This window comes from Nothoprocta perdicaria, unplaced genomic scaffold, assembly GCF_003342845.1.
Source record: "Nothoprocta perdicaria isolate Ctin4 unplaced genomic scaffold, notPer1 scaffold_141, whole genome shotgun sequence".
NCBI lineage: Eukaryota > Metazoa > Chordata > Aves > Tinamiformes > Tinamidae > Nothoprocta > Nothoprocta perdicaria.
Window position 1 is genome coordinate 1,447,961 of NW_020454550.1, and position 22,342 is coordinate 1,470,302.

Here is a 22,342-nt window from a genome sequence, read left to right on the forward strand (position 1 = left end):
CCGGGCCAATGAGAGCCGCCGAGGGAGCGGTGCCTACTGGGAGTTGTAGTCCCGCCAGGGGCTCTGCGCTGTCCGCATTCGTACGCCTGCGTCACGTGGTCGGGCCCTTTAAAAGCCGGCGGGCGGGGCGCTGCCGCCATTTGCGTGGGCGGCAGCGAGGGGGTTAGAGGGGGTGCGGCTCGCACGGCCATGGTGTGTGCAGGMGCCTCGAACCGCCCCTGCTCGCTCAGCACTAGCGTTTAGGGGCTCTTTATTTAGACTTTGTGAGTACCCCAAAGCCCTGCGTTAGCAGTGTGTTGCTGCTAGGGTTTGCCGTGTGGGTACGAGCGGACAGCGCTGTCAGGGCAGTTAAGTGAAAAGCTGCACACGGCCAGGAGCGCCCAGTGCTGCAGCTGCGTGTAACAGTGCCAGGAAAGTCACAGGAGCCTCGTTGCGTTGTTGCATGCTACCTGTGTACCTTATAAGGCTTTCCAAATCGGCTGAAAGTTTTTCTTTCATTTGAATTGCAATCTTATTTTTGGAGGGAAGGGCAGAACTATAGTGTATATATACATATGGAGTTCTTATGTTGTCCTTCCTTCATCCATGGTTCTTAAGTATTTTTAGCAGCAAGAGGAGGAGTTGAGCTGCTGGCCGTGAGGGAAGGGACAACTGCGTCACCAGGTCCAGAGGGCTCTCTGCAAAGCGCCTGTGCTGGGCTCACGCAGCTAGGGGTGAAGGGTGCAAGCAACAGGGAACAGAGGGGAATTAGGAGTGATTCTGCTGGATGCGTCTCGTGTGGAGTCAGTGAAGGCCGCRTTAGGCCATTCCCCTGTCCCTTTCRGAAATGAAGAGGCTCTGCCTTCAACCGGGGCAAAACGCTGCTGTAAATGTCATAGTGTACACGCACGCAAGGTGTTGCAGGGTTGACTTGCAGCAGAATTGTCTTTGGGATCACTATGCCCTCCAGCCACTTTCACTGTGCATTGGGCATGCCTGTCTGTAGTAGGGAAATAAACTTTTAATTTTATACTTGCTTATTAAAAAATGTAAATATTTGCAAGAGCAGCTTCTGTTTACATCCAGGGAATCCCAACATGCCAAACCTTTATGCATCTGTGTCAGACCTTTGTGAATCAGTGTGTGTCTTAAATACGTGTGTGTTTTTCCTGTTGTAAAGCATTGCCCCGGGGAGGAGCTGTGGCACGCTCTGGAATTAGACAACCCGCTCACCCTGCCTTGTAAAGCCTTGGGAAATACATTGTTTGGTGACCGTTAAAACCTGCATGAAAAGAAAGCGTGAAGCAGAGCGAAGACTCAGAGGATTGYCGTGACATTGGGATGTCACGATTAATTATTTGGGGTGAATTTGTGCTGCTTTTCCCTCAGTGCCTGTGGGTGCTGGTGCTAGAGCCGCAGTACCCGGGAGGTGCAGCAGCCCATGTACCCGGGGTGCGGAGCCCTACACGGTAACTACACAAAACCAAATAAAAAACACCATTTTTGCCACTAGTTAACAATTTACAGTGATGCTTCTCTATTCCCCTGCCGCTTGGTTGTTCCAGTACCTCATGGAGGTGGGAGAGAGGCGAGTTGTTGTGCGGGGATTTCTTTTTAATTTATTTAATGACGGTGAAATCCTGCTCAGCCCTAATCCCTGCCGGGGAGGAGGGTGCAGAGGCCGCGCGGCTTCCCGACCTGCTCTTTTCTGCCCTCGTTTTTCTTTTTAATTATTATTATTTATTTATTCCGTGTGGAGGGGCCGCCGTCCCCTGCTCCGCCCCGCCTGTGAGGAGGAGGAGGAAGCRGCGGGGAATGGCGGCGGGCTAGCGGCCTGCCCGCGCCGCGGCCGTTACGCGGCCGTTACGGCCGTTGCGCCGGAGCCGTTACGCGCCGTTCCCGCAGGGCAACACGCCGGTAGGTGCCGCCGCGCGGCCGCCCGGCCTCGCCGAGGGCCCGGAGGGCCGCGGAGGGCTCCCCGCTTTGCGCCCCTTGGGGCGAACAACCCGCGCGGCACCGGGCGGCCCGGGAAGCCGGGGCCCCTTCCCGCGGAGCCGCCGCGCGGGCGCCGCTCTCGCCGCTCGCCTCCTGCCGCCCTTCGCCCACAGGCAGGAGCCGCGGCCGGGGCCGCCCCGCGCTCCCAACCGCCCCGGGGCCGTTCACGGCTTGTGCTCCCCAGGTTTGTCGCTGAAAGACTTGGTTTCGCTTTCAGTTCTCAGCCCGTCACATACCAGAGGGGCCTCCCATGTGCATGAGGAGATGAAAATAGTTCTGGGTTGCACTTGGTCTCCGTACCATAACAGAGAGACCTGCTTTTAAAGGGGCCTTGCTAGCTGGGTTGTGTGGGGTAAATTGTTTACAGGTGAGGTAGGAGGCTTTGGGGAATAGTTTTACAATGTTAGGAAATGAAGCATTTTTTTATTCTTCTTCTTTTTTTTTTTTTTTCCTTTCCTTTTCTTTTCCTTACATTCCAAGACGTTGTTTCAGTTAGCATTTGCATCGTGGAAGCCAGACGGTGACTCTTACAGTGTGCAGTTGGCTGTGGCCATGTGAAGCTGCCTGTTGCAGAGCCGGGYGCCCTTTGCAGTGGTTTGAGGGCTGCTCCACTGACCTAACATACTCTGCAGGATTAAGGGTTGGGTTAGTCCAGTAGTTCACCGGAGTGAGGAAGCTGGAGATGATAAAGACAAGGCATAAGTGTTGTGAAGGAAACTGTTTTTTAAAAAAACAGCTGAACTGGTAAGCTCAGCTTTATGATACTGAGTTAGTTTAAAAAAAAAAAAAAAGTAATTTTTTTCCAGTGGATTTTTGTACGAGTGGATTTGTTCTTCTACAGGAATCCTCTTAAAAAAAAAAAAAAAAAAAAAGTAATTTTTTTCCAGTGGATTTTTGTACGAGTGGATTTGTTCTTCTACAGGAATCCTCTTAAATTCTGTGCGTCCTAGAGTGAGTTTTAACATGCATTCCTTCTGAAATCTTTTGTCAATACTTAAATTATTTTCCTCTCCTGTTTCTTTCCCTTCCTTTTATCCTCTCCCAGCAATACTTGAATTTCAGTCACATTTGATAGCTGAGCAGGGATCTTGGAGAGTATTTACAGGGTTTGTGTGAATCAGTGGCCAGGCAAAGGAGCAGGAGGCCTCAGCAGGTATCCCTGGTGAGGAACAGGCAGGATTAGATGTTCACATCTTTAGTCAAGAGGCATCAGGTATGACATCTATCCACGAGGAGCGATGTCATGTGCTAACAGTGTTGTGTGTGTTTTGGTTTGCCATGGTTATCAGCATAGGAAGAGCCCACAGCTGCTCAGTGCTCTGAAGGGAGTGCTCGTGAGCCCTCTTATCTGCCCAGTTTACAGCCTCCAGACACTTTTATTGGCAGAGTATTTGCTGAAAAATCCACAAGCCCCATCTGTTTCAATTCAAAGTTACTATATAAAATAATCTGGGTATTAATAAACACTATGCGGGCTGGGAGACTATTGTTGGTTTTATCGTTATTTGAGATTTGCAATAAGGATGTGACTAAAGGTATGGAAGCCCAAGCTTTAGAATTACTGCCTGGTCCTTGTGCAAAGACCAAGGAGAATTCAGCAAGCATTTTACCTGGAATATGATGATCGTCTGTATGTAGCTCTGTACTGGAAAACTAGCCCAAAAGAGGCAGATGATGAAAAGCCTGATGAAGTGCCATTCGTATGGGCAGGCTGGGTGCTCCTTGGCAAGTGGTGCACAAGGTAGGATTATGCCTCTTGATTTGAGATGCTTGGCTGTGGTTCTTTGTAGCATGTGGAAAGAAGTAGATACTGCTAGAGGATGCTTCCTGGTGTTAAATGTGAGGAACTTGCTGATTCTTTCTCATACATACATCTGTAAAATAGACAAATGGTGTTCTGACACCGTGTTTCCTGCATTTCATTTGTTTCCATTATCAGTATTAATGGGACTGGTAGGCTGAACAAACTGATAAAGAGGAATATTGGCAATGTTTTGCACTGCTAGTGCCTTCAGTTAATGACACAGTGTGCTTGATGGGTTTCTATCAGGGGGAATTCTGCTTTATTCTGAGTATGTGATTAGTTTATACCACATAGATTACATTCATTCTGAGTAAAAAAAAACTAATGCAAAGCATTGGAAATATTAGCAGCAGTTGGAGTGAATAAGAACTTTCTTGCTTTATGTCTAGAATTCTGTTATTCAAACTGTGTCAGGACAYAGGGCCTGATAGATAATGTGATAGACCTGTTATTCCTAAAGAGAGCATTAGGACTACTGTGCAGAAATACGTTCTTGTTTTATGTGGCAYAAGTGTAATATTTTTATATATGTAAGGTAGAGATTTTGCTTAAGGGAATACATATGGCTGGCTATGTCTTTGGCACAGAAGCCTCAAAGTCATAAGAATTGTTTTGTTTTACCTTGATCGCAGTGTAATCTGTGAGATGGTGAATTGTTCGTAATTTGGTTAGAGCAGATACTCTGCTGTCTTAGTATAATGCTTCATTTTTTTTTCTGCTAAGACAATTTCTAAGCTGAGAGATTTCATCTTCTGCTTCCAGTACCTACATCGCCTGCCAGAGGTGTCTGTCTGCGCCCTGTAAAGCACCTGTGGTCTGAGAGGGAAAGTGAGGAACCTGGTTATACTCATATGCAGGCTGTCCCTTTCCAATAGGAAGTAAGGACAAATATTTGTGTATAGCTTAAACACTTAAAATATCTTTTGGAGGAGAATGGAGCCTGTAGACGAGTTCTCAGAGGGGCACAGCAATCCCATGGTTTATGTTCTGTGCTTTCAGACAAAGGCCAAGTCTTGCAAACGTGATCTCTGCAGCTCTTACTGTCCTGAGCGCTCTGTGTTTTGCTGCCACAGGCAGAACTGGCTGCGCTCGGGGGCGAAAGGCAGGAAGCGGCGAGGCCTGAAATGCGCTGGCCGCCCCGTTCTGCTCGCCATGAACAGGTACACGACCATCAGGCAGCTCGGTGACGGCACCTACGGCTCTGTCCTCCTGGGGAGAAGCATCGAATCCGGGGAGCTCATCGCTATTAAAAAGCAAGTATCTTCATTTACTGCTCGAGAGGTTRTAGTACGTGTTGGGGGGAGAGCAACTCCAACGGGAACTTCTTCTGTAATCCAAAGCTGCAGAGAAGATAGAGGGTGAGATGTATAGGCTTGGCATAATAGCATTCAGATGAGACAAGCGGTCAGACATTATTATATATTATATCCTGCGTTTTGCAGTGATGTTTTGGAATGCACAGCCCCTTTGCTGTCTCTTCATGGTGTAATTTCCCATCTGATGTCAGTACTGCAGCAGTTAACATAGTGAATCTCATTGTCTGTTATCTATGTCTTCATAGTCTAACACATACTACTTAGGTTAAATTTGTTTTCAAAATCCCTGAGAAATCCACTTAATTTTCTCATTTCATCTCTGCCCCTTCAGAAATGACCTCAATTTATAAATGGCAAATTTGACCTTGTGCTAAGAGGCAGCCAGCCACGAAATATTGCAGGCACTTTCCTGAAATACCAGCTGTGACCCGGGGACATGGCTGAAAGGATGTTCAGGACAATATTGTTTTGTATGTGCACTCAATAGCTGGCTCCAGCAACACTCTAAATTCTCCGTGTTGAGGATGTTTTGCTTGTTCCAAACTGTACAAGAGACTCTTTTTTTTTTTTTTTTTTTTTTTTTTTAAACATCATGACAGAAACTTGTACTTTTGGAACAAGCCAGTACAGTGGAAGATGATACTTGTTTAGTTTACATTTCACCGTCAGTCCATTGTTAAGAACAAATGGGGCATGGTGGCTGGAAGCATGAGACAGCAGTTGCAGAGCACTGGTACTTCAAAATAAAACAAAATCCAAGCCCTATGTGAAATCAAAGGCAATGTCAGTCTTAAGCTACTTAACTGGAAGAGATTTCAAATCAGAAAATTTGTGTAATAAAAAATAGCACTGATTTCTTAYTAAAGATGGGCAAAGACTCAGATCTTCAGAAATTGTCCAGCTCCCACTGAGATTCAGACTGTGGGTGCTCAAGTATTTCTGGACATTTAACCAATGCCTTTTGTGTGTGTGTGTGCGCATATGTACGCAAACTCTGGTTCTGTCTTAAAGCCTAGACTGTTTGTGAAAGAACTGATGCATGTGGGCTATCAAAATAAATCGAGTTTGAACAAATATGTCCACACTTCACACACAAATACTATGTTCATAGTTGCATTCTGGCTTAGGATAAAGATGGGGGGAAAAAGGACCAAAAAACCCCACATGCCGTGTCTACCAAACTGTTTGTTCCTGTTAGAGCAGTGTTCATTAATAGCAASTTTTGAAAAAGGATTGTTGTAATAGGTACGACTGGCAAAGCAGAGTGAGAAACGTGGGGAGTATTGCACAATGAAGAAGTGCAAATGCATTCCTGAAAGATGTTAAAATTGCAAAGAATTGAAGGTCTTTGTAAAGAAGTGAAGATCTGGAGTAGGGGTGCAGGAAGAATATGATGAAATTGGAGGCCATGTAAAGTGATTTCATTTGGCTTGGGTCTTCTGTAAATATGTTTGAAGATGTAATCTGATTTGTTTGTAACAGCTTGCACGGTTTTTATGATTAGACGCTAGTGCACGGGGTTGCATACTGGAATGAAAAATAGCTTGTAATGGCTGGTTAAAGGTTCTGACCTTTTTGCAAGATGATCAGAATAATACAAGACTGTGTAATAATAATTCTTAATTTTACTAGAGCACAGCATGTCTAGAGATGTGAAGGGTTTTTTGAAACGAGGAGTGCCATAACTCCTTATATTTAGATGGTGAAATTGAATCAATAAGCTGTAATAAGACTTGTGGATCTTGGACTGTAGCTGATGTTGACAGTTTATTACTGTTTTTCTCTGCTATTTTAGAATGAAGAGAAAGTTTTACTCCTGGGAGGAATGCATGAATCTTCGAGAGGTTAAGGTACTTGTTGCATTCAGTGGTTGACTTGGAAATACAGAGAGGGATTTTCTAGTTTAGTTTTTACCCCATGTGTTAAGAAGTCCTCCCAACATGAGCTGTGAAATATGTCTGTAGTACTTCTCTTTCCTGGCTTTGCATTTGAATTGGATGCTGTTCTGGTGTTGTATTAAAAAAACAAAAAACAAAAAAACCTCACGTGGTTATAGAGATGATTCCTCCTTACAGTAGATATTGAGAGACTATCTTCTCCTGGTACACTGCAAAATGTGGCTTTCCTGCTGCAAAGCCTGGAGCTGCTTTGGGTGTGCTTTTTAGCACGAGTATTTTTATGCCCTTTGCTTAGTGGTATTCCTGGTATATTCATGTGTTTTTCTGTATCATTTTTGGAGGTGCATTTGGATGAAATCCTGCCACCACAAAGTTCTAATTTTGTCTTTTAAAGATCTCCTGTAATTTCCAATCCTTGATATTACTGTCTTAAACAGGCGCAGAAAGCTCAGGTCACTTCTCTTCCAGTGTCATGTATTTTTATGGCATTGCTACAGCAAGAATGAGTAGAAGTGAAAAACGCACTGAAAGCCTATAAAGAGGGGGGAATGAGGAGCTGAGGGAGAATTTCCAGGGCTGTGTTTTGTCCTAAATCTGACTTGACTGTCAGCAGTGCGAGTACAAGAGGGAAGCTGTATGAGGGGAGAGTGCAATTGCTGTGTTGGCTGCTACCGTGCCAGAAACTTGGCCTTTGAATGACTGTCAGTGCATTTTAGGTATCTTCTGTACTTACAAGTGCTAATATTTGAAAATCTGTTCTTTATTTTCAGAGCTGAGATTTTTAAATTATTAAATAGTTTTTGAAGGCAAGTCTTCTTTACYGAAGTAGTGAAATAGTATTTTTTTCTTAGAAATACTTTTCTAAAATCCTGTTTGTATTCTGTTTCTAGTCTTTGAAGAAATTAAACCATGCCAACGTAGTAAAACTAAAAGAAGTAATCAGGGAAAATGATCATCTCTATTTTGTGTTTGAATACATGAAAGAAAACCTKTATCAGTTGATGAAAGAAAGGTATGTAAGAGCATCATCCATAAAGAATACTTGTTTAATGTACTCATCCTCCTTTTTTTAGTATACCTGTTACTTCTCAGAGGACTTTGTCATCAGTTTAGGCTAAGTTCACCGTAATTTGAAGCTGTGTGTTACAGTAAGAGGCTGTCTCCTTTGAGCTTATCTTTGCCACTTCCATGCTAATAACATGCTGGGAAAAAGCTTCCACTGTCTCTTCTCAGCTTAGCCTGCCAGGTGGGCGAGGAGAGTTAGGAGCTGTGGGCTGTAGCACGCTCAGGCCTGGAAGTGTTCAACTTGGACCTTTCCATTTCCACATAAGTGATCAAACCACCACTCCTTTTTCAACGAGAGGCAGTGGCACAACTTGTTCTTGTAGCGTTGCCTTCAAGTTTTGCTGAATTTTGCATGCACCAATTGTTGATATTATGAAATGATGAATTTAAGAAATTTTCAGTTTATTTTCAGCCAATTAAAGATATATCACAAAATTTCTTGGAAGTGTTTGGTACATTCTGCTTCCTTCTGAAAATTAAAAAGGCAAATGCCTGTAAAAGTATCCTCTGTTTTATTTATTTATTAACATTTGTTGCAGTTTAGATAATTTAAACTAATTACTCACTCTGTAAGTTAAGCCTTTAAAAACGCGATTTAAGCCGTGGTTAAAATCTCTTGTTGGAAGGGACTGAGAGGAAACTCTGCTCTTTTTCTGCTGTCGCTTGAAAAACAAGCAGCAAGTACAAAAATCTGACTYGAGTGTCTGATCTCACTTGTAAAGTATGTGGTGATTATGTTTTTTTGAGAGGAATCAAGTTCAGGAAATTGAAGAAGACTCAAGCCTCCTTCATTCTCTGTTAGGCTCTTTCTGATTAAAATTGCCACTGATCTCCCCCAAATCCTCTCTGCTGTATTCTGGAATGTGCCGAGGCATCTGGTACAGGATGATTTAACCCAGAAAAAGAGGCTGTCATAAAAGCTCCTGCTGTCACTGATCTTGTCTAAGTATTTTAAGAAGAGGCTCTTGTCACTGAGGGCAAGGGTGATTGTTTCTCAGAAAACAGAAGAGGAAAGAGCTGGTAAATACTAACATGGGAAAGTCAAGTAAAGTGTCTTCCGAAGAAAGGAAGAAATGCACAGTTGAAACTGTACCAGAATTAACAAGAACCCGTGTTATCTTGAAGTGCCTGATGCCGGTTTCATTTTAAAGTTGGGTCAGTTTCACTAGTTTTCTTAGTGGGGTGTGTGTGTGGTTTTTTTTGTTTTTTTTTTTTTCCCTTAAATCACTGTCCCCCATAGTGTAATATAACATAATATGGCAGTTCTACCAACTACTTAAGTTTTCCTGGAGAAACAAACTATATCAGAGCACATAAAAATGTATATCTCTATTTTATTTTCATTGTTAGCTTTAATATTTGGTTCGTGAGCTTGCGTAAACTGATGTGTTAACTTAATCATTAACTGTTAACATCTTCTTCCTTTTTTTTTTTTTTTTTTTCTGTAGAAACAAACTGTTTCCAGAATCTACAGTTAGGAATATTATGTATCAGATCCTGCAAGGACTTGCATTTATCCACAAGCATGGTAAGCTACTTTATCTGTAAATGTTTTTCATTTGAGTGAGGTAATATCTATCTGAGTTTTTAAATCAATGCATTAATGAGAGCTTTAACACCCCTGTTAAAGGGAGAAATCAAAAGAACGGTAGGACATTAGAGATACAAATTAGAGAAAATACCATGTAGGTGTTTGGAGAGTAAGTGTCTCTTTTTTTAGCTGACTGATATTTTAGTTAGAAAACTTCCTTAGTTCCTGCTCAGCAGATTTCCACCAGGTGCTGGCCTTTTTCTAAAACTTGCCTGATATTAATGGTCACGTTTCTTGATTGTCGTAGGTAACCCCAGAGATTAGGAATGAAGAATACCTTGTTCTCTTTCCCTATGAGGTACATACAGATATATGTTTAAACTGCACATTCTTTTTAAGATATACTTAAAACAGTACATTTGAGTGATAACCAGCTTTTGTTACATTCCAGCTGGTTAAAGAAAGAAAGCTTTAAAGTGGAAAAAAAACCCTACTTAATTTATATTTATTTTTATTTTGCTTAAAAGAACTCTGATTTTTTTTTTTATTCACTGTGCAGTTTCCAACACAATTAGAATAAAACTAGTATTAAAATGGTGTAAATTTAACTTTTCTTTGAGGAAGCATCACTTGAAAGAAAGCTTCCTGACCAAATGCTCTGAATTGTTATAAAATAGAAACTTGTGTGTACTGTTCTTTGGCCTGACAAACTTAAGTCTGCAGCTGCATGTGATGTTATGATGCACATCAATATTTCATTTGAATTTTAGGCTTCTTTCACAGAGACTTGAAACCTGAAAACCTCCTTTGCATGGGGCCGGAACTTGTGAAAATAGCAGACTTTGGCTTAGCCCGAGAAATCCGCTCTCGACCTCCTTACACAGATTACGTATCCACAAGATGGTAAGTGCAGGCATTCACCTACATAGTATTAAATTGCATGTCTTGCCRTCATGTCTTAGAAGAAGTGATGTGTTCAATGTGTTGAACATATCACCCCTCTTGACGTCACTTTATGAGACCTTTATTTAAACTCAGCTACTTTGAAAAGCTTCAGGTAGTGCAAGACAGATTGCAAATGACAGCAGCATAGGAACAAAGAGGGGCCTTGACAAGGCAGATGGGGCAGACTGGAAATGTTGCATGTTTGCTCTCTCATAAGAAAGTTTACAAGAGTTTATATAGTGTTTTTAAATTATTTATTTTTCAATTTCTTAAACATGTTACCTTTTGGGGAGGGGAAGGTAAGAGCATCATAAAGAATATTTGAKTATTTGCTTTAGCAAAGAATGGAGTTTTGAGTGGTTTTCAAATATAAGGGGACTTTGTTTGAATTGTGTTGATTGTTGGGTTTGTCTAATGTTTCGTTTTGTGCTTTTTGTTTTGTCTCACAGGTACAGGGCTCCTGAAGTCCTGCTGAGATCTACCAGCTATAGTTCGCCAATAGATATCTGGGCTGTTGGTTGTATAATGGCAGAAGTGTACACACTGAGGCCTCTCTTCCCAGGTGCCAGTGAAATTGATACTATATTCAAGATTTGCCAAGTCTTGGGGACTCCAAAGAAGGTAGCTGCAGTGCTCATTCCACACAGAAATCACAGCAGGGCCATTCTGCAATGCAGCATGGCACTTGGGTTATCAATTTTCCCACTTATTGTTACTGTATGGCATTGATCTCAGGTCTGATAAAAAATACTGAAAGTTATTTTTCAGCAAAATAAGCATAATATAGTTATGCTTTAAAAACTGAAAGAGGAGGAGAAGAGAAATATTTGTCTGAACAATAGAAAAAAAAGTAATTAGTGTGTGACTTTGAGAGTGAAATTTCATTTTGCTCTTGAACATTAATTTCTGTTTTAAGGGGCAAGAAATCAGAAGCATAAGACCCTTCTCCTGGTATCATTTGTGACTTTGACTTGATTACATATGAAGCAAGACTGTTATCTCCCACAAGAGATGGGAGGTTCAGTGAAATCCGTAAAACAACCTGGGACAGCTGGAAAAAAATCTGCTGCTAGTAGGAAAATAATGYAGTGATGTATTTGGGAGCTGGGATACTTCACATGTGAGCTTTGTCATCAAGAATCTCTTTCTTCCAGAATGACTGGCCTGAGGGCTACCAACTTGCGTCCTCCATGAGTTTTCGCTGGCCTCAGTGTGTACCTAACAACCTAAAAACCCTCATACCCAATGCCAGCAGTGAAGCAGTGCAGCTCATGAGAGACATGCTGCAGTGGGACCCCAAAAAACGGCCAACAGCTAGTCAGGTTTGGAGACTTTTTTTTTTCCCTCTTTTCTGCATATGACTGTCCCTTTTGCCAAGTTGTTTAGGGGAAGGTGCTGATTTGGGAAAGCAGCAGAAGCCAAGAACCCTTTTCAAGGTAAGGGGAGTAATTAAGGGGTGATAATCAACCCATTGCCTGCAGTCTAAGTGTTTGGGGTGTGTACTCAGTGACCAAAGGCATGGCTGTAGGGTGTGTAATTCTTAATTCAGTATTAAGAATTCAGTATTAAGAGCCATTAGTAAACAGTATTTACTCTGTTATGCAATAAACTCCAAGAATAGAAATGAATCATGAGCCTTTAGAGACTTCTTACAATGAAAACTCTTTGGGAAAGTAAAATGAGTACAGCTGCAGCAGCAAGGTAGGCAAAAATTAATTGCCTTAATTACTAGTGAAACAGGACAAATATTTTAACCGACTTGCCTTCCAAAAGGAGAGTCCAGTTTTCATAGGGAATGTTTACTTTATTTCACACTCTGTCGGGCCTGGAGAATGGAAGAGACGGGATCTCTAGGGCCATCCCGGTCTCTATTGCTGGTGCCAGCATGACACATGCACGTAGTTTATATACGTGCCTCGCTCACCCATCTCGCAGGGAAGTGTGTCTTTAGTTGTTGCAAACCTGTAGTTAAGGTTTTTTTTTTGGTGGTTTTTTTTTTTTTTTTTTTTTTAAATTCTGGGAACTTTCTCCTCTTCTGTAAGTCAGCAAGGCATCTTAATAACTTGGCATCTATTGGGAATTTTATACTATTACTGCACTGTTGACTAATTCTGAGTCAATTCTGAAGCTACTGCACTATTGACTAATTCTGAGTTTAGGCTCAGTAGACTCTGTGTTTTCTCTGCTTCCTGTCCTTGAAAATGGAAAATTGCATCACACTGCTACTTAAGGCTGGGGTAAGATAGAAATTTTAGTTTCCTAAGTTGAAATCCGCATGTCCTCATTTCGTTTTAGGCACTGCGATACCCATACTTCCAAGTTGGGCATTCCCTGGGCGTTCAGGACCTGGGAAAACAGAAGGAACTGCATGATAAATCAGCTCTGCATCATATTAAGCCTGTGCCCCCAGCACAGCCCCCTCCAAAACCCCACGCACGGGTTTCGTCGAGGCCGTTCCAGCAAAGCCAGCCTGCTCAGCAGGGCATGTGTCTGTACAAGGCAGAGCCTTGCGGAGCCGAGCCCAGCAGCCAGCTGCGGGAGGACAAGTCTAGCCAGGTGCTGCTGCCTGCAATTCACAATAAGGTCCCTGCGCAGGTAAAGGCCCGTTTAGCACAAGGTTACTCCAGCTAGTATTCTTGCTTCGTCTCTTTCCTGTTGCATAATTCCATGTGCTTTACTAAATAGGCAGGAAATGGGAATAACAAATAGCTATAAACTGGAAATTATTCTCTTGAGATCTCAGTCTGATTGCTATAAAGCAAGAAAACTTCTCATTTCAAAGCCATTTTATTCTTTTGTGTCACTTAAAGAGCGACAGTAATTTTATATGAGAAGAATGATGCTCAGCGGACAGAATCGTAGTGAGATTRATTCCAGGGAGAGAGTATTAGGCCAAGTAGTTTTGAAATGTGTGTGCTATTCCCTTAGTCCATTAAAACATCTAATGTAAATGCTTAACTAAGAAGACTAGTCTCTTTGGGCTCTTCTACAAGCAGTGGAGAGCAGATTATTCCTTTGGCATAARAACTTAATATTTCTGTTGACTATTCAAGGAGACTGGATTGCTGAGACAGATAAACAAAATACATAGTGTGAATGCTTCTGCTAAGAGACACATTTCAAGTAGGGTGGATGCTGGGTTTATACCAAATTGCACCGAGTTGAAAAGTACAGATGCTAAAAGGACCTGAATTTACACCTGCAATGTCCTGTAGGAAAACAACATAGTTAAAAATGCCTGTGACTCAGGCCTGTAGAAACATGCACGTGCCTGCAGGTTTGTTCTCACAAGGTGGGCCAAGGAAAAGGATCAAGTCTGCGGTTATTTTTTGAAGGTTGTATAGTGAAAGACAAATAGAATTGGAAGTGAGACATAAGAAACTTACTCTTCTGTTGGTGCAGTCTGCTTCAAAATAGGATGAAATGTGAAAGATTCTAGTCATCGGGCTAGACATTGTGCTCTTCACATGTTAAATCAAAGGTTGGGTTTCTGTTACGTCTATCACGCTTTTTGAGATAAAGAAGTCTTTTCTTTACTCCTTATGTCTGTGGTGTAAGTGTGTGGATTTGTTTCTTTTTAATCATTATCACAGAAAATACCTGTTGGGGCTGAAAACATAAACAGCGAGCTCCAGCCTAAAGCCAGGCGAAGATGGGGGCATCTGGCTAGAACAGTGAAGAGTTCGGAAGCCTGGGATGACTTGGAAGATCTTGATTTTGGCTCTTCCCTCTCGAGAGCTGACCTGAAGAATAAGAAGAGGCAGAGTGATGAAACTCTTTTTAGGTAGGTTTGTTTTTCTTACATTAGCGTGCTGGTCGGTGTCTTTTCTTTAATCTTCACCTCTTTTTTTCATAGTTTTTGCGCTTCATGGTCTCCGCATGTCTAGCAAAAGGTATCAAGCCTAGTAAAGGACAGAGCTTTTCTCTCCTCTGCTTTGCCTTTGTAGTTTTGTTGCTTTCCCCCTGCTGCAATAGCTACATATTGTTCCATAGAGTAAGTGTCTTCCTATACAGTTACATATCCACTTTTCTCTCTCTGAAAATTATACTTCCCAAGCATAAGGGTTCTCAAATTAATTCCTGATTGGGTATTTTCTGCTTCATRTGTGAACCGTTTTTTAACATTTCACGCATTTAAACTGTTTTGATGAGACTAGCTGAACTTTCACTGGATCATAGTAGATAACAAAGCAAATTACAAAGGGGCTAGAGGCTCAAATCTCACTTTCAGGAGCACTTCAGTGGCTTCAGTGCTGAAAATATTTCCTGTTGTCTGTGTGTTTATGCTATAGCAAACACAATATGAGGAAATGATTCCTGGAGATGGGATGGAGGAGAGAAGGCCGGCTGTGGATAAACATGTGCTATAAGTGTTGGACTAAGCGTAGCAATTTTTGGGTTATAGATTTGAAAGCATTTTGGACCTGAAGCCCTCGGATGCTGCAGGTTCTGGCAAGAGCGCGCCCTCGCATGCTGCCTTCCCCAGGCAGGACACTCCCACCCTGCGAGTTTCTGCAGCAAAGCAGCACTACTTGAGGCATGCTAGGTATCTACCTGGTTAGTAAAAAATATTCATTTCTTTTTCTCCCTTTCATTCAAATACCATGACCGGTCATTAGTGCATTGAGTTTTGTCCTTTGAGCTTGTAGAGGAGGATTACTGTGTAAGGAGAAGGATGGAAGCAAAACCCTTTCTGTTAGTCGTAGGCCAGTGAAGGCCATAATACAGTGTTAGGCCAGTGAGTGGCCGTAATACAAAGTGCACTTTAGMAGACTRGAAACMGAGGTAAATGCTGTTTACAAGTAAAAGATAGGATTGTTGGCATGTCCTCCTTCTGCCWGATTTTTACCTGCTACATAGCCTATCTACTCTGGTTTTAAGTGTGTTAGAAAATGTCTATTAATGAGCCAAGTTACTCCCTGCTTCCTGGAGAAGGACTGATTTTTCTGCACTGGAAAAGGATGCAAATGTCCTCCGTTTCCCCCAGGAACATGTAATACCATGAACAGCAAATGCTCCATTACAGCTAGTGGAAAGACTTTGCTGTGGCTTGGAGCTGAACCGAATCAAGCTCTGTGTAGAGGCATCACAGGCCTGTCCTGCTGTTATGCTCTGCTCTGCCGACACCAGCGCTGGGGCAGGAGCTAGTGCAGGAGCAGGGAGCRTAGCTCCCTGTATTGAAGTTGAGCGGTCTACGGATGTATCCTCTTTCCTGATGCCTGTTTGTAAAGCCCGTGTTGGCCCTTCTGGAGCCTGCTGATAATATAGARCTCTGGAGGCCAGGGGAGCTCCTGGCACTAGTGTCCTTGCAGGAGCAAGGCCTGGCACACAGTGCTGTGTACACCAGAATAGGCAGTCATGTAGAGGCCGTGGATTTGCTTAATTAAGTTGACCCTGGTGAACAGCCACTTTAAGATGATGCTTCAGATTGAACGTGTGCAAGCCTTGTATAACAGCTGATTTCAGATGATAAATGCCTTCATTTTTTCCCAATAGGAATAAGCACAAGGAATAGCATAGTTTCCACTTCAAGCAAAGAGTCTGTTCCATCTAATCCGTGGCCTAGTTCTTGTTTGCCTGGGAAAGCTTCAGCTTTGGGAGGAAGTATCAACAGGATGAATTCAGGTAAGAAGCTGTGCTAAACACTGAGAAAAGCTAATTATTTCTAATTCCAGCCAGAATTAATTATTTTGGATCACCTATTTCTGACATCCTCGTTTTCAACCATATTTGCTACTCTCCTGTTCTGTCCATCAAAACCAGTAAAGAGCAGTGTTCCTTGGACTCAGATGTTAGCTTAAGCTGATACACAGTCATTTATTCTTCCAAAAAATCTGAGGTACCATGTGCATAGAAGGATAGCCAGGCCAGGTTAAGTTTGTTCAACTTGAAATACTTCCACTAACCCTTGATTTTCTTTGTCAGTTCTTGGAAACCTGAAAACGTGACTTACAAATTCTTTATAATCTAACTGCTGCTTAAATTACTGTCACAAAAGGGAAAGATGGTCTGGATTGAAAAGGAACCAAACTAGTTGTGTACATTCCTCCTGTTGTTTGAAAAATAAATAGAATCTGTCATCAGATGAATTTAAATTAGTTACTSTTTAAAGCAGGGGAAGAGCTGTAGCTTTAAAAAATCAAGCAGAAAAAACAAAGCTGTTTTTTCACTTGCATTTCAAGTATTCAATCCCTGTTAATTGAACTAAATAGGTTCTGGCTTTGGTAAGAGCTTTGTCCAGAGTCCCAGGCCCACTGCATCCGGCTTAGACACCAGAAATGACTGACTGTACTCACAGAGCCCAGCTCCTGGAAGTCAGACCAAAAAATTCCAGCAAAATGCCAAATCTTGAAAGTTCTAGGAAATCTTAGGGGAAAGAAAAAAGGTGCTCACATATTTCAAACGCTAGGATGTCATGGAGAAATAGAAATTACCCTCCAGAAGTGGGGTTTGTACCTGTTTTCCATTAATCTTTACAGTAGTCTGAGGTGCCAGGCTCCTGCACACACACTTGGGGGATCACCAGATTTCTACCGACTGCAGCAGAGTTCTGTCTGTGTCGTGTACAGTCTGCCTGGGTCTCGAGTGTGAGCCAGCAGTGCCCACTGTTGTCAGCTGCTGTCAGTGGAGCTGTGACAGGCTTTGGTACCCAGTGTGAGGGGGCCCTTGTGCTGACCTCCTTCCTTGCTGTTTCTCTCAGGGCCTGTAGGATCGAGTGCTCTCACTAGTGGCTACATCCCTTCGTTTCTGAAGAAGGAAGTAGGCTCTGCTGGRCAGAGGGTTCAGTTGGCACCAATTGTGGATCCATCTTCAAGTAAGTATCACGCTAACGTCATCTTGGGCTCTTCCTCATATCTCTAACAAKGTACATACGTGGCACTAACCTACTGTTACGTATATATACACCGATACAGACACACACACACCCGCCCTGTGTTTGACATTCTCTGTAAGTATTGAAGTGACTAGGACTGCCCATCATGACCTGTCAGAATGCTACGGAGAAGGGGGAGGCTTAGTTTTGCTTTGATAAATGAATTATGTAGGTTTACGCACAGGTGTTACCTGATGAGTGTGACTGAATGGGACCTAGAGGCTGCTGTGAGTGTGGCACACAAACCACAGCAGCTGCAGAAGGATGCACAGAAATTTGTCTGTTGTCACTTAGAAGGTTTAGAGGCTGTATCCACTGTTGTTTCCCATCAGCAAATTCTATTCAAAAAGAACCTTCTTCCATGAAGAAATGAGGTTGTAGCCCTGCATCTAGTTATTTTTTAAGGTAGATGGATCCTTTCTGAACCTTTTATACCCTGATATCTTCTTTTGTCTTGTAGATTATGCTTCTTTGAAGTCAATAGGGCCCCATCTTGGACGACCACCATTTAATTCACCCTCGAGAAGCACGCCAAGGTTAATGCCCCTGCCACCACCCGCCCAGCCCATCCACGGCCGTATTGACTGGTCCTCCAAGTATGGTGCTCACCGGTGACCTACGGAGCGGTGCAGGATTCCCGGGAGCTGGGGACCAACAGGACACAAATTGATCCCATTTCGCAAACCTGTAAATTTAAAAGAAACAGATGCTCTGAGTGAGACATGCGGAAGTTTTTTACTTTTATTTGTATTAATTTGACTACAGTCTTGTACCTTTTTGTATAAAATTTATTATATAATTGGGTCCAATTATTTTCATAAATCGGATACATTTTGTATATATGGTTTAGGGGAGTTGCCATTTTTATATGATAAACTTTTATAATGAGCTTTTTTAAATTTTAACTTTTTTCCTTTATTGGATTTTTTTATGGAAGTGGTAGTAGAAGGAAGGCAAGGGGGTGCAACACTGCAGTGGAAGCAGCGCCAGGGAAGGGGCTTCCCGAGACCCTTCCTGGGGACCGGGCGCTCCGTGGGGCCTTACGGAAGTGGTTCCAGCCCCGTCCTGCTGCCACCTTGCTGTTGCCATCCACTCATTTGCTTCCCACGAGTGCTGCCCTTTGCAGCCTGTGGGAGGTTGCTGAAAGTCCCAAATCCACAGGAGACTTTTGGGTGGATTTATTTTTGCCTTTACAAGGCTTTTGTTGGGCTGCAGTCTGGCTTTGCAGCCCCCTTCTCACTTCSCATTGAGGGTTAATGGGAATTTGGCCTGGAGGAGCAGCAGGAACAGACTGGACTGTTCGGTTGGCTGCTTCAGACTGTGCTTTGCTTTTGCCAAGAAGCAAAATGTGGGGGCATCTTCTGTTTGGTGACGGGTATTCAGTAGATCTGTTCTCTGACATAGTGTCTTTATTTGTCCTGCTTCCAAGTCACTTCTTGGCCTAGTTCACTATGAAATAGAATGTGGATCCTCTTCTTTGAATTTTATTTCAAGMGTTCCTGTTGATTTCTAAAGGAGAAAAGCAGATTCTGTTGGTTTTTGTTTTTTTCTCCTGCAGTAGGGACCGTAGGATCTGAAGACCTATTTAAGACAGTATTGACTATGACAAAGCTGGTTTCGCAGAGTAGTAGTGATAACCAGCAGCAGAGTTTAAGAAAACAGTACCTGTGCAGTTGACTAATTTTTGACRCTATTCCCCCATTCCCACCCCCTGCTGCTACAAATGAGTAAGTGGAAGTTTTTTCACCTTGATACTTCACTTGCCATGGATGAGTGTGCGATTTTCCATAAATTAGGCCCCATTTTTCTACTGGAAAAGTGAGCTTACCCTCTGGTCTTAACTAAAACCATTCTAAAATTGAACTTGATTGATTTTACAGATGCCAATACAGTTCTTTGAAGGGGGAAGAAGGTAACTGGGTCTGAAAGAGCAGAGGAATTAGTAGGTCATAGACTTGGGGAGATGGCCCCGCAGCTGGGAGGATTCAGCTGTGGGGCAGAGGTCCATTTAAATGGCAGCCCCAGAGCTTTCCCAGGCCCAGGCAGTGGGCACTGGGGGGAGGCGGGGAGCAGGTTGCCCGTGTGGCAGGACGGGCAGCTCCTCAACATGGGAGCAGAAGGAGCGGCCGTGTAGGACCCATGTGCGCCAGGATGTGGGATGTGGGGTGTCCCCCTTCCCCAGGTACCCGTTCATAGCAAATACTGATTGCGGGCTCCACGTAGCTGCCTSCAAGGCAGTGATGCTGCTGCAGAGCTGAAATCAGCGACACTGATTCCTCAAGCACCCACTCGTGAGGTATCTGGGCAAGCAGAAAGGGAAAAGGTATATGTTTGTGTTAGTTTTTTTTCTCCTGGTCACAATAAATATTTAGATATCATTGAACCTATTTCCTCACTGGAGAATTGCTCTGAAGGGAGAAAAGCCCTGTCGCTGTCACTGCCTATTTAGGGCAGTCTGTTTCATGCACTTGCCTCCCATTTCCATTAGTGGGAGTCAAGTCCTAAGGCTGTGTTCCAGGGGCCCATCCTGCAGACACCAGCCAGCCTGTTTGTCCTGAGCTCTCTGCTGGGCCGGCCTGAGCGAGCTTACTACAGAGAGCTCTGCAGGCACCTGGTAGTTCTGCRATGTTTTTCATATTTTCTCCCTTATTTCTGCTGAATATGTGGAATAGTTCCCATCATTAAAGGGGCTAGAGGATGAATCTGGGCCTGACCTGAACTTCCTGAACCTTCAGCACCCCTAACAATTTCCTTGCATAGAGCACTGAGCTTTGGGGTTAGTTCAGCAATAAGTTTTCCTTTTTTTTATAGTGAAGTCATTTGTTATATCTTTTTTTCTCAAATTAAACCCTTTATTTTGGAATTGGAATGGWTTTAACTTCAGTTTGGGAAGGGAAAACTGTGGCGTAGGAAGTGTAATGACAATTAGTAACAACACTCTGTGCTCTTCCTGCTCAGGCAAATTCCTGATGAAATTGGAGAAAGTTCTGTTTGACGAGGGGCTACCTTGCCTGCATATTTTAATGTGCTTTCTCAGTGTGCAATATAGGTGGAAAAGGCATTAGTCTTTTTATTGTACTGAAATCTGGCAGAAAAAGCAAATGAGAATTTGTCGTATGTAATGCACTACTTTGTCTTGAAATTCAGCAGTATCTTTATGCTGTTTTTTTTAGAGATCTGTTGTTTACATTTTCTCAGGCTTATGCATAGCATTTAATAATGACTTGGAAATGAAGGAACCTGATAAGGGGACTCGTGCACCTCTATAAACCCAGGTTTTCTTAAAAGTCTTGTATAAGTGCCATGATATTAGCCAAAAAAAAAAAAAAAAAAACCCTCATGTCCATGGTATTTCTATATCCAGTTAAGGGTATTGATGTGAAAAGGGTCATCTGTAAAACAGATAGAATATTTATTGAAAGAAATCTCTGAGCTTATGTGGAAAGAGAGTGAAATTGTCATGGCAAAACAAGATCTTAAATAACAGTTGTTGTTTATTCAGTGTTTTTGTTCAAAAATGTTATAAATGTTGGTTTCAATACTTCTGTGTCAAGTCTCCTGCCCAGAATAAAGTTACTCTTGAAGAAATACTGATTGTAGTTGAACTTTGATTTGTGTTTTAAGAATAGCACTATAGTTTGGTTCTTAAATACATGTACACACACTTGGTGCTTTTTCAGATGTGTGGTATGTCTTGGTACTCCCTGAAACTCGGAGAAACACTGAATGAAAGACGTGTAACATCTTGGAAGAAGGACCTAACTCCATAATGCCTTGCAAGATGTCACTTCTCCACCTTCTCCCCTCCTTTGAAGGCAGTGGGAGCTGAAGACTACTGGAAACCCGCACATCCTGTTACTATCTGATTAAGCAGCCTTGAAAATAATTGCTCAAGGAAAGAATTAGCAGTTAAAGTGAGAGGAATACTTTCTGAAACAAATACAGTGAAAAAGAAAGTGTTCTCAATTATAAGTGTCGTTGTAGGGGGAGAGTTCAGGAGTTTGCCAGTGGGAGAAGTGATAAAGTGGAATTTGCCGGTGGGAGAAGTGATAAAGTGAGGGAGAGCGGCAGTGACTGGAAGGAGGTTAAACAAGATTAACCAGGATCTGCTACAGGCCCCTCCGCCCCACCACAAGAAGTAAAACGACAAAGGAACTCTGTGAGACGCTGTCAGTTCCYGAATAAAAGCAGAGGGGCGGTGCAGAAAAAGAATGGCAGACTGCCACGTGCAGCGCCTCACTTGGATGTGTCTGCAGTCTTGGAAGCTTGACTACCCTACGTTCTCCTACAAATGGACCTTGAGCTTGTTTGGAGGTTCTAGCAGGGGAGCGCAGCTACCGTATACCCTTGACCGATGAACGGTACGTCGCTATCGGGGAAGGTCGTCCTCTTCGACCGAGCGCGCAGCTTCGGGAGGGACGCACATGGAGCGGTGAGGGAGGAAGGGGACACCCGCCTAGCCAGCCAGATCAGCCGAATCAACCCTGGCGATCAATGGGGTGACAGATGTCGCAGCCAGATCGCCCTCACATCCAGAGCTGCCTCGCGCAGCCGCTTKATATAAAGGTCTAATGGATCCTTGTCCGCAGGGTTAGGGTGACACTCTGCAGGCGCAGAAACTGCACGGTATTCAGGATGGAGTTTCCTTGTTCTGCCCAACAAGCATGGCCGTTCGAAACGGTGTCAAGAACATGAAAAATATTGGCAATTTTTTAAGYTATTTTTCCTCCCAAGAAGCCGTTGCGGAACATGCAAAATTGAGGCTCCCTATTGGCCGTTGCCCGTCTCATCACTGCCTGTGGATATGGGGGCGTGGCGGCGCTCTGACTCCTTTCGGCGCAGCAGGTGGGTGCGCGTGCTCGGCCCGGTTCGGCTCGGCTTGGCCCGGTTCGGCTCGGCCCGGTTTGGCTTGGCCCGCTCGGCTCGGCTCGGTGT

At 43.3% G+C, this 22,342-nt stretch overlaps 2 protein-coding genes across 6 annotated transcripts in view; both read left to right on the plus strand.

The window, feature by feature from the left end:
* The first annotated feature begins 200 nt into the window (after nucleotides 1-200).
* On the plus strand, nucleotides 201-20,544 carry ICK (intestinal cell kinase). Of its 5 annotated transcripts, none has more exons than XM_026034287.1 (14): nucleotides 201-263; nucleotides 4,852-5,031; nucleotides 6,890-6,944; nucleotides 7,883-8,004; nucleotides 9,506-9,585; nucleotides 10,359-10,491; nucleotides 10,983-11,154; nucleotides 11,688-11,855; nucleotides 12,829-13,128; nucleotides 14,127-14,317; nucleotides 14,939-15,090; nucleotides 16,030-16,158; nucleotides 17,234-17,347; nucleotides 17,868-20,544. In XM_026034287.1, the coding sequence occupies exons 2-14, from the start codon at nucleotides 4,931-4,933 to the stop codon at nucleotides 18,020-18,022; spliced, it is 1,872 nt and encodes a 623-aa protein (XP_025890072.1). In that variant the 5' UTR covers nucleotides 201-263; nucleotides 4,852-4,930; the 3' UTR covers nucleotides 18,023-20,544. The 5 variants fall into 5 exon arrangements, with proteins under 5 accessions (XP_025890072.1, XP_025890071.1, XP_025890074.1 ...); XM_026034286.1 differs by lacking the exon at nucleotides 201-263 and adding an exon at nucleotides 1,864-1,896 and having other exon boundaries at nucleotides 4,778-5,031; XM_026034289.1 differs by lacking the exon at nucleotides 201-263 and adding an exon at nucleotides 1,871-1,896.
* Nucleotides 20,545-22,226: 1,682 nt separating this feature from the next.
* Nucleotides 22,227-22,342, plus strand: part of LOC112943160 (glutathione S-transferase 3-like) — a 7,028-nt gene continuing 6,912 nt past the window's right edge. Inside the window, exon 1 of the mRNA XM_026034294.1 lies at nucleotides 22,227-22,252. The gene's annotated coding sequence lies outside the window, so the exon portion shown is untranslated. The remainder of the gene's footprint in view (nucleotides 22,253-22,342) is intronic.